The 12,553-nt window shown below is 41.4% G+C and overlaps 1 protein-coding gene across 1 annotated transcript in view; it reads left to right on the top strand.

Annotated features, from left to right (window-relative positions):
• The window catches only part of TMEM192 (transmembrane protein 192), a 92,297-nt gene that overhangs the window by 51,748 nt on the left and 27,996 nt on the right, over positions 1–12,553 (top strand). Inside the window, exon 4 of the mRNA XM_063460023.1 lies at positions 2,022–2,156. Coding sequence (XP_063316093.1) covers positions 2,022–2,156 — 135 coding nt within the window. The remainder of the gene's footprint in view (positions 1–2,021; positions 2,157–12,553) is intronic.

The following is a 12,553-nucleotide window of genomic DNA, read 5'->3' on the forward strand; positions in this document are numbered from 1 at the left end:
AAGTAAACCCATAGATGTAAAACCATGTGATGAGGCACATCTCTGTTTAGGGTTATTGACTTAAGAGTAAAGGTCAACACTCTCAGAGAAATAATTTTGTCAAACAATTGGCAAAATTGACATAGAAACGTAGAATGTACGGCCGAATAGAACCATTCGGACCAATTTTCGAAATACTTTTAATTAGTCCCTGGCGTTATCTTAAGTCCAGAATAGCCTTACGGCACAGAAAAAAGGAGGGAAGGTAGCGCCACTACTTTTAGGTGTGCTGCCACATTTTTTTTTATTTTTTTTTCTTACTGTTGTATTCTTGTATAGAGAGAGTGCTGATCCCTTTCTTCCAGGATAGCCTTATGCCTATCCCAGGCATGCTTAAACTCCTTTACGGTGTTAACCTCTACCACTTCAGCTGGAAGGCTATTCCATGCATCCACTACCCTCTCAGTAAAGTAATACTTACTGATTTTATTTTTAAACCTTTGCCCCTCTAATTTAAGACTGTCCTCTTGTTGTGGTAGTTTTTCTTCTCTTAAATATAGTCTCCACCTTTACTGTGTTGATTCCCTTTATGTATTGAAATGTTTCTATCAAATCCCCCCTGTCTCGTCTTTCCTCCAAGCTATACATGTTAAGATCCTTTAAACTTCCGTGCTACATTTTATCCTGCAATCCATGAACCAGTTTAGTAGCCCATCTCTGAACTCTCTTCTGAAGATACGTACGGTCTCCAGTACTGTGTACAATACTCCAAGTGAGGTCTCATCAGTGTTCTGTACAATGGTATGAGCACTTCCCTCTTTCTACTACTAATACCTCTCCCTATACAACCAAGCATTCTGCTAGCATTTCCTGCTGCTCTATTACATTGTCTGCCTACCTTTAAGTCATCAGAAATAATCACCCCTAAATCCCTTTCCTCAGATGTTGAGGTTAGGACTCTATCAAATATTCTGTACTCTGTCCTTGGATTTTACGCCCAATGTGCATTATCTTGCACTTATCCACATTAAATGTCAGTTGCCACACCTCACTTGCCATTTGGCTTATCCCTCCTGGAACATCAACCCTGTTGCAAATTTTAGTATTATTTATATAGCGCCAGCAAAATTCAGTGGCACTGTACAATGGGTGGACTAACACATGTAATTGTAACCAGACAAATGGACGCACAGGAACAGAGGGGTTAAGGGCCCTGCTCCAATGAGCTTACATGCTAATCAGCAAAAATACATACCTTACCATCAAGACCTTCTGCAATATCACTAATCAAAATATTAAAGAGAATGGGTCCAAGTACAGATCCCTGAGGTACCCCACTGGTAACTAGACCTTGCTTTGAATATACTTAATTGACCAGAACCCTTTGTTGCCTGTCATACAACCACTGCCTTAGCCATTCAACAATATTTTAATCCAAACTTAAAGATTTAGATTGTAAATACATAAATATGCAGTCTGTTGTTTTGCACTTACCTTTTTATGATGTAACAATTTTGTTTTTATTATTTTTTTTAATAAACTCTATCAATTAGAAGATGTTAAATGCTTTAGAAATGAATGGTTTATACATTTTGTGTGCACTGATAGATTCCTGTAAACCGTGACTTGCGTTACCCATAGATTACATCTGGTATTCTTGCTTTCAAAGACTGTATTTGCAATAAATAGCAAAGTATGCAGGTCATCTCCTTATGGCGTTGGCAGTATAATGGAAAAACCTAATCATTTCTGTAAAGCAGAAATGTATACACTTTTTTATGTAATTGGTAATTACTAGGTCATTTTGTCATGCTTTTATTTTTTTGGTTTAGAAGTTACATAATTCATCTATTTTTTTTTTTTTTTTTTACTATTTATCAACATGCACATTTCCCAAGTATTTTTTTTTAATTTATATTCTACATTTTTACACACACATTTTCATTGATAAACTATATAAAGTGTGTGTTATTTGATTAGCTTTGTTTGCCTTAACTCACCATTTAGAACACACAATGATTTTTATTTTTATTTCTTTTAAGGAAATACTGCCATTCTTGTGATCGTCTCTGTTCAGGATTCCTTTGAAAACCGTGGTCACCTGTATATCAGTTTAATTCTGAGTGTCTTGATCCTGGAGCTGATCTTGTCCCTGACATACCTTCTAATATATGCAGGTGAGAAATACCATCCGTATTACTCTGTTGAGATATCTATTGTTTAGCAATGCCTTTTAAACGGTTTACGACGTGTCACAAATACCTAGCAGCCTGTTACATTTTGTTTCATTATTGCTACATGTGTAAACGTCTTCCCTTCTTTAACAATATTGTTGAGACTATCTTTAACGTTTTGAGCAAAGGTGAAAAAACAAAACAAAAAAAAACAGGAAATGTTATCAATTGAAAGTACACAATTAAAGTTGTGGTGTTTGCTCGGAACTCAAAGAATTACACGGGAGGAATGCTAAGGAATGCTTCCCGACTCTATTATTCCTGCTTTGCTCTTTTTGAAGTAGCACAGTGAAAGGCTATTTGAAAAATCTTAGATAAAATTCGTATCTTGTAATACCTTTTTTATTGGACTAAAAAAATTCTGTTAGTCCAATAAAAAAGGTATTACAAGATACGAATTTTATCTGTTTTTTACATCTACATCACTGGACTAATACGGCTACAATTTCTACTTGAAAAATCTTATATAGTCAGTATGTATCTGCTGGTGTTGCAGATTTACCTTTTGTGTTTTGGTAGGTTTTATTTTGTTGCATGGTGTCTTCTTACAGATTGTGACAAATTCAGAATTCAAAGCAAATCTGAAATTCTAAGTGAATTTCAAATATAAGGCTGTAATAATGAATTTTGCTGAGAATTTTTCCAGTTGAGCTATTTTGGATTTAAATTTTAAAATTCACTTTGAATACTCACTTTAGCAAATAACCCTGTAAGTCTCCAGTTCAACCACCTTTATTTTTTGTCTTTGCTCTGCTGGCCTTTCTTTGCAATCCATGGAATGAGATGTTTCCTCCCTCCTGCCCATGTTTCTTTGATGTTCCTCTATGCCCTCTCAAGTGTGTTTATCTATAGAGACTGAGCTTTCTTGTTCTCATACCTTCTTAGTATGTGTCCCTAAGGCTTTTTCTCTGAAATGTGATGACTGATCTATTACAAGGTTCATAGTGTTCATCTAATCCGATTGCTGTTACCCCCTTATGTATTTATATATTTATTTTAAATGGTTCTTGCATTAAGGATCCTAAAAATAAAAAACGGCGAAAAAAAAAGCAAAATTTTTGGATGCTATTGTTAAACTTCCTTCTATCTGTTTCAAAGTGTGACACCTTGACTCTTAGGACTTTTTTCTATGTAAATATGAAACCTGGTTTGTGTTTGTGTAAGGGGTCTTGATGTTTTAGCAAGTCAGCCTGTAAAACTTGCACTTAATTTGATGTTGAGTCTCTAGTTTCACATATTATGAGAAAAATATATTGCTTTAAATGGAAAGAAACCAACTCTAGATATATTGGTGTTTCTTCATCATTATGTGGCGGGAAGCATTAGGAGGCATATAAGCTATAAATCTCCTTGCTGTGCTAATCAAATGCTAACTGAGCAGCATTTGATGAAGAGCCGATTCTGCCTTTGTTCTCCCAGGGGGAAGTGCCTATCAATGGCACACAGTCACACAACGTTTCAGTCAAGCAGTACATTGTGCAAAGTCACACATACCGTAACTCGATCTGCCTCCTGGGTCTTACTTTTTATGGTCATTGGTGGTGGGTGAGCAGCAGAGACTGGAGCACATTTCTTTGTATCTAGTGGTTGAAGTGGCTGTTTCCATGATGCCATGAAAGCATGGCTGGGCCAGCGAAACAAGTCTCTGCGGCTGCTGCTTCGGTGGAACGAACACTGTAACCTTCTGCCTAATATCATGTAGGTCTCCCTCGTGCAGTCAGAACTGCTCTGGTCCGTCAAGACATGGAGTCCATAAGACCTCTGTACAGGTCCTGGCCTCCATGGATCGGCTTTGATGTTCCAGCACATGCCTCATATGCTAAACCGGATTGAGATCTGAGGAATTGGAGGCCAAGGAAACACCTTGAACTCTGTTATGCTGAACAATTTTTGTAGTGTGACAGAGTACGTTATCCTACTGAAAGAGACCACTGCCATCAAAGAATACAATTGCCATGAAGGCGTGCAATGGCCATTTCCCTGTTGGTAGTGGTCCTGAAATGGCTTATAGTTATAGTTACATTGTTATACTTACAACTTAACTGAATATCATATTGTTGTTGTGGTTTCCATCATTGTATAGGTTCTAGTGTATAGGGTAACAGGTCACTGTGCCAGAATACATTGTGTCCGGGGCGTGGCCTGGCGGCGGAACGAAATGGCCGCATAGAGACTGAGCTCCTCCGGCCCCACTCTACCACGCACAAATTACCAGCCACGGACACGGGAATGGGGAAGCACACCAAGGCGGGGAACACCCCCAGACCAACGGGGACCCGCCAGGTGAGCCAGACCGCTTCCATGCGGCAGTTCTTGGCCGCAGCGCCGGATCCGCCGTCCCAGGCGCCGTCCGAGGCCTACACACAATCAGAGGCCTCCACGCCACACTCCCTCTCCCCAGGCCGTGATGAAGCCAGGGAAACCCACCACCGGACTGGCTAGCCCTCCTACAAGCACTACCCACACGGGCAGACCTTACCCAGGCCACCTCAGCCCTGCAGTCCTCCATCAGGGCAGACATACAGCTGATTAGAGCTGATATCCAGGGCATAGCAGACCGCATGGCCCAGATTGAAGCAGACCATGACTCCCTCACTGCAGCACAAGCAGCCCATGCTGTAACCCAATCTAAACAGAACACCCAAATGCAAGCAATGGCCAGACACATAGAAGATCTGGATAACAGAGGCCGCAGACAAAACCTACGAATAAGGGGCCTGCCAGAAGGGGAAGACTCACCCGCTCTTCTTAAAGGTACACTCACGGCCATATTCAATGAGCTCCTGAGTCGCCCCAAAGAGACCCCCATAGACTTCATCAGAGCACACAGGGCTTTGAGACCCAGGGGTCCACCAGAAGCACCGCCTAGAGATGTGATCTGCTACCTTGCACTTTATTCCCTGAAAGAAGATATCCTGCATGCAGCGCGCACAAGAGGTGACATCGACTTTGAAGGCCGACAACTACAACTATACCCAGACCTATGCCCAGCCACCTTGGGGTATCGCAGAGCACTGAAACCACTCACCAGGTTGCTTGTGTCCCAGAAAATCCGATACCGCTGGACCTTCCCTACAGGCCTGATAGCCACCACCCAGCAAGGCCCTAGGCTGATCCGCACCCCACAGGACCTACGAGAGCTGTCAGAGGAACTACACCTGCCTCCCCTCCACATGTCCTGGCCAGACCCGCTGGATTTCTACAACAGAATACATTGTGTCCTATAAATACTGCACTTCATAAAAATCTGACATCCAAGAACTAGGAAGCCGGCTTACAGCTGCAAAGGAGAAATCTTACATTTTTTTTTTTTACTAGATCTCTCCGAATAGAGGGCGTACGCTTGTAACACGCTTTCTTCCTCCCCTTTCCCCTGAATTGTGAACTGCTATTTGTTTAATTAAGAAGCTCCACTCATCCTGTGATAAGAGGAACTGCAGCTGGGGGTGAAAGGGGACTTAAACCTCCTCCTGGACATGGGCATATGGGATGCGAAAAAGTCATCCTATAAAATATGGTTATTTGCGTGTTCATTTTTTTTTTCTTTTTGTAGTGAAAATGCATGAATGTGGTTTTATATATTAAATGGCATATAGATAACTGCAAATGGATTCAGTGGGTTTTAAGCTAAGCGACCGAACCTTTGTGGTTTATTAATGTGGTTGGGATTGTCTGACCCATTTAAAACCTATTCAGCTTCTTAATAGAAGGGCATGCGTAAACGGCTGACAATTTAGGTTCTCATAGGCTCTAATTCTCTATAGAAGCTAAATTTAAATGGAAATATTACTGTATCTTTAAAGAATGAATTGCCCGTGAATAAATTGGAATAAAAATGCTGTGCACTTTGGTTCTACCTTGTGGATTTCAATATGGAAATCTTCAATTAATTTTTTGCCGTTGACCTTTGCTTTTTAAATTACATGTTCTTAAATACCATCTACCACAAATAATTAATGTTAAGTGTACTTGTGCTGGAAAACTTAAAACCTAATGCATGTCTTGGTAAGAATTCATATGTTTGTTTGAAGCCTAGAGAAAAGAGAAATTCTTCACTGGAAACATTCATAAGACCTTCTTACAATATTTGATAATTAATTTTTTTTCCAGCTAGTTGAGCAATTAGTAGAATGAAGCTATATTTTCACAAGCAAGATCAAACACTTCAGCTGAGCTATGCAATGTCTAGTGGGTTTTGAAGGGGTCTGTCTGTCCAGTTTTGTTTTTGTTATTTAGTTCAAGAATTCTTTTAGGCCACTTTTATTTTTTTTTTGTAGTAACCTTTTAAATAATTGCTTTGGAACCTTTTATAACCCTTTCATTCAAAATCCGTTTTTTAAGCTTTATTATACTCCATTAACCAGGTACGGTACTCCTCCCTTAGTTAATAGAAATAATGAACGTTTTAACTTACTGCATGACACTGTTTTCACGGTATCATCTGAAATTCAATTGAATGTTTCTCTGAGACACATTTGATTGGACCATTTTCCCCTGGTCAGAAAGCATGCGAGGGCTCTGAGCATTAGAGGCGAGGAAGGGAAGGCGTGGAGAAAGAAAGCCGAAGGGCTTTCTTTTAATAAATATATTAAGAGCAATATTCATTTATTTTAAAGTGCCTTAGAGTACTACCAAGAGTTGTATCAAACACTGGCAAGAGGTGTCTGTTTTATTTTAATAGCAAATCTGAAGAGTGTTATCTTTATGACTTTATTATTTTTGCTTATATGTATGTGTTCCAAATGGAGGTAGGCTAGAAGGGCATACACTTTAGAGGGAATGAGCTTTCAAGCTTCCCCATGCCGGCGTGTTTGTAGCACTGCCTGCAAGGATAGAAGCAAGGGTTGCATGTGCACCCTAACAGACGCAGTTTTTGCACAGGACTCGCATTCGGCAGTTTGGGACAGAACTCCTTGCTGTCTCAGTCACGTGTATAGACTTTCAAGCATAAATTCTGCACATCCAGCATTCTACCACCACGATTAATTCTTAAAGGAACCCTATAGGGTCAGGAACACAAACGTGTATTCCTGACCGTATACTAGCCCCCCATACACCCTTAAATATAGTAAAAGCTCACCTAAACGGGTCTGCAGGTGCTGCCCCCCCCCTCCATCCGCCTCCTTGGCTGACATCAGAATTCATAAACTCAGCCAATCACAATACCAAAGCACTGGAAAGCATGGGATTGGCTGAGATTGTCAATTCTGATTATCTCCGTCAAGGAGGCAGGGCAGGGGTGGAGCCAAATGCAGCCCTGGCCATTCCGCATCTCCTCATAGAGATGCATTGCATCTTTAGAGGGAAATGCAGAGTGTGGAGACGCTGAATGTCCATGCTGCACATTGTACAGCACAGACTCAGGAAGCACCTCCAGTGGCATTCTGAGGAGTGGACACTAAAGGTGTTCCTAGGCTGTAATGTAAACACTGCCTTTTCTCTGAAACATTACATTAAAAAGCGTGCACGGACAGGCTATAGACACCAGAGCAACTACAAGAAGCTGTAGCTGTTCTGGTGACTATATTGTATATTTTAAAGGGACACTATAGTCACCAGAACAACTACAGCTTAATGTAGTTGTTCTAGTGAGTATAATAGCTCCCTTCAGGCATTTTCATGTAAACCCTGCCTTTTCAGAGAAAAGGCAGGGTTTACATTGCCCCTAGGGACACCTCCAAGTGGCCACTCCTCAGATGGCCACTGGAGGTGCTTCCGGGCTCAGTGCTGCACAGTAGGCAGCAGTGCCGTTCAGAGTCTCTACGCTCTTCATTGGGATGCTGAATTTTCCTCATAGAGATGCACTGATTCAATGCATCTCTATGAGGAGGTGCTGATTGGCCAAAATGGTGTTTGACCCTGCCAACTTTAGCCAATTCAATGCTTACCCCATGGGAAGGCATTGGATTGGCTAAAAATCAGCAATTCTGATGTCACCCAGTGGGCGGAGCTAGCGCGGCGCTGGAAACAAGGTGAGTTTTATACATTTTTAGGGGCACTAAGGGGTGTGCAAGCCACCTAAATGGTGGGTCTAGCACTATAGGGTCAGGAATACATGTTTGTGTTCCTGACCCTATAGTATTCCTTTAAATAACATTAAGTAGAAGTGAGGGTTGTAAATTAATTTTCCAATTTAGACAATAACCGTAAACTGCACAGAATTCCCCTCCCTATTAAATTTAGGTATACAAATACCATCTTAAAGAGGTACTTGGTTTATGACTTGCCTTAGTTAAAACATGTCTAAAACAGTGACCAGCTCCGTTCACATCCTCAAAGCAGGACTTTAATTCTTGATTGCAGGTTTACTTTACACATGTAAGGGAAAATGGAGAGCACTTGTGGCTGATCAGATGAATAAAATTGGAATCATATCGGTGGTGAACGTGGTCAGGGACTTCAATCTTGTTTGTGACTTTTTTTTTTTTTTTTTCAGTCAGCATTTGGACATTTGTTTGTCTTTAAGTGAAATAACGTGTATAAAGATTATGTGTAATAAACTGGCAATAACCAAGAGATATAAAGTAGTATAGAGACATACTTTGTGGCTGCTTTTATGTACACCTGCTAGTTAAGGCAGACGGATAAAGAGTTAATCTTGTGCATGTAAGTGTGAGAACTTGGTCAGAGTTTGTTTTACAATTAAACATTTCAAAAAGGAAAGATCTATGATCTAAATTACTTTTTTACCATTATCATTAGATTGCTGCCGGAAGCACATTGTGTGGCATAGTCTCAGATACCGCTATCCATCTGGTATTTTCACACTGTAATCTTTGTAATCGTATAATGACAAGCATCCTTTTAATGCAATTGATTTATCAAAAAGTGAAAGTTCAGAAGTAAAAGGCCAGACTTTAATTTTAACACACTGCACATTTCAGTTTGTAATGTTGTTAATTCAACAGAGCCACTCCTGTCCGTTAGAATCCACAAGATACAGCTAGCTACTGTGAACAATGCATGCCAAAGCATTAGGAAAAAATTATATTCCTTCAATATATTGATTTCTGCATATTGTACAGAAATAATTGATATGCATCTTTCTTTTGTGATATACTGATGACCTGATCAAAATTTGGAGAAATTGATATGAATCCATGTGTTGTCAGTACAGGCTGACAGAATGGTTTAATGTTGTGTTTGTGTGTTTTTTTTTTCTCGCATTTGGCCTTGTTAATACAAACCAAGCATTATTTGATTGAACTAAAATGTTGTTGTTGTTAACAACATGCATCATTTTATGGCCACATTCTAATATTTATAGCCTTGGATTACAAGGCTAGGCTCTGAACAATGGTGGCATACTATTAGCAGGTGGAACCAGTAATTCAGTCCCCATGAAATAATGAAATAACAATCTAGAGTCTGGGTAGGCAGAGAGAGTGCAATTTTCCTTTTCCAGCTTCTCTCCTGGCATATTGCTAAAGAGAAAATGGGAATAATCAAAGGTTTCAACTCCCATCCGTCACAGGCAAACTGGCACTTGTACTGATGCTGTCCTAATATTAAAGGAACCAGACGCCTAACTTGAAAATTATATACTATGCCAGATACAGAATGGTGAAGGTGCATTATGTAAGATAGCCCTATTTATATATTTATTGGACTGGTTTGGTAACCACTGCGTTTAAGAGCAGATTAATATAAGTGTGTGTGTGTACATGTATGTGTGTACATGTGTGCGTGTATATATAATATAGTGCAATATTTTGTGTACTCGTAACTCATTGTTTTTACAAAACTTAATTTAGATGTATGTACAAATATCCAATATCAGAAACAGATACATGAGTCACTGAAAAAAATCTTCGTATCCATACCAACAAAAGGGAAGAAAACAAAACCAAGAGCAAGAAGAAACACAAAAGGGGGGGGGGTAAGGTGTTTCGGAGGAATGGGTGTCCAGGGGATGCTCACATGCACAAAATAAAGCAGGAGTCCATAGATGTTATGTGGTGGAATCTCGGTAAAAATAAATTTAGTAGGCCGAGATTACCACGTGGCATGTGTACGTGCATATGCTGACGTATCGATCAGTTGGTTGCACGAGGCAAGATACGATCAGTAGTGTACGGAGCATGTGCAAGAATACAGGATATAGTATTCCCCTCCTCCATTGTGCTGGACAAGCCATGCGGTCAAGCAGGAAGTTAATTCTTATTTGTGTTGATTGGTTAAGAGAATGTGCGGGTGGAGCTTAATATGGGAGTTATGTGCCTATATAAGGAGCCTGCACTATTGTCCGGGGCTCAGAACTTGCTGTATTTTTGGTGACGTTAGTCCCTCTGAGTCCCGATCGGTGATCCAATAAAGAATCTCTTCCTTCCTGAAGAAACCTGTGTCCATCTCTCTGTGCTTTGCTTCCGTCAGTTTCTCCGGTATCATTTGGTGCATTGGCCGGGAAGCTCATCGTTCAACGGTAGCTGAGAGGCAGAGGCGTGAGACGGTCTATCTTTGCCCACGTTCTCTACGGCTGCACCCCTGAACTTCTGCGTGGACCTCCCTTCGTCTCGGTGCCACTGGTCTGTTGTCCAGGAGATCATCGGCCTCTACGTAGTAAGTGCTGGGGTGTCCCCGTCGATGAGTGTGAACTCAGGTTCAGGAACGAGGAGGTAAGACAACTGCTGTTTTAGACGGCAGACCCACTAGGGGTATACCGATTGTGCGGTAGGCCCATAAGGGGTTTGAATTGTGTATGGAATCTGCCCCCTCTGTCGGAGGGAAGGAGCGAAGGCGCACCGCTCGATCGAACGCTCTTTAGTCAGACCGTTTGATTTTGTTAGTCAGGCGGGGTTCTGGTGTAAATAGCCCTAGCCGGACACCGGTGTCTTGTCTAGACTAGCGTTCTAGGGTGTATATTTTGTTCGCTAGGTCGGAGGGACCGGGAGACTAAGCGGCGTCTGTGTAAATTCGGTTCGCTAGCTCTCAACCTATCTTGGCTAAGTGGGAAGGCGTGTAAATTTGGAACCCACTAGATTTTTGATAGTAATCGACTAAGAGGCGTCTGTGTAAATTCGGTCCTCTAGCTCGCTATATGTGGTGCTTGGGCAGTGTGGCTAACCAAAACGGATGTAGATAGTTTTAGGTAGTCCATTCAAGGTACTGGCCAATAGTTTAGTTGGGAATTGTAAATGTGTTAAAGATTGTTTAGTAAAGTGTATATCTTGTTAGATAGCGCGAGCTCAGCCGTCTAGCGAGAGTGTTAATAGTGTGTTGCTGTATTATAGTGCACGGTACCATAACCCTGTATATTTACTGACACTGTATATAAGTACTAATCATTGTCGTCTATTGCATGTTTAACACCATAACCACTAATAATTGTATTGTGACCTTAAATTGTGCTTTGACCTATGCTAACCGTACTGTAACCGCTATTTGTAAAAGACGATGTTACTGGGGTGTGTTATAGACGGGTAATTCGTATATAGAGAATTATAGCGTGGGTGACTGTATAGTTTCGCCAAAGGGCATAATATTGATTATCTAGTGACTGGTGTAACAGCTGTGTGTGTACGGGAATTCCCTGAGTGTTTATTGTGTTATTGTGTACGTTTCACTTGGTAACTGTACGACGTGGTGCTGTTGCCAGAGGAAACGGGTGTGATTGTTGAATAGTACGCATGCATAGTATTCGTTGTCAATGACGTTCCATTGATAAGTATGGGCGCGTCGCAGTCAACGATTCCGGATCCCTTAGGTTGTATGGTGAAGAATTTTAAAAAGGGATTCAAAACATGTGATTTTGGGGTTAAAATGTCTCCTGTACGTTTGGTCACTTTGTGTACTAGGGAGTGGCCTACTTTGGTTGCGGCATGGCCGCCACGTGGCAGTTTGGATCCAACTCTGGTACAGCGCTTACACGTGGCTGTATCAGGTAGGCCTGAACTTTACGGGCAGTTTCCTTATATTGATTGTTGGAGACAGGCCGTAAATGACTCGCCAAAATGGATTCAGACATGCCACGAGGAGCAATGTCGCCTCATGGTGGCTAGGACTTGTTTGTCCACTAGGACTGGTGTTAGGCCCATTTTGGACACGCCCCCTGAGTCCGAGATCCCTTTGCCGCCCCCTTACTTTCCTTTAAGAGGAAGTGACGCAAATGCAGGAAGTCCTGCACCCCTTCCCTCATTGCCCTCATCTACTTCCGCTTCCTCCTCCAGTACAGAATCCACCCCCTCTCGTACTAAATCTCCCCTTCCGGAACCAGAGCCAACCCCCATTAGATCTGAATATCCTGATTTGGCGCCACTTCAGACTTCCGGTCAAGCTTCTTCTAGCTCGGCTCGAAGTGTTCTTTTTACTAACTTTTCCCAAAACCAAGCTCCCACATCCTC

The sequence above is a fragment of the Pelobates fuscus genome, chromosome 6 (assembly GCF_036172605.1).
Source record: "Pelobates fuscus isolate aPelFus1 chromosome 6, aPelFus1.pri, whole genome shotgun sequence".
Classification (NCBI taxonomy): domain Eukaryota; kingdom Metazoa; phylum Chordata; class Amphibia; order Anura; family Pelobatidae; genus Pelobates; species Pelobates fuscus.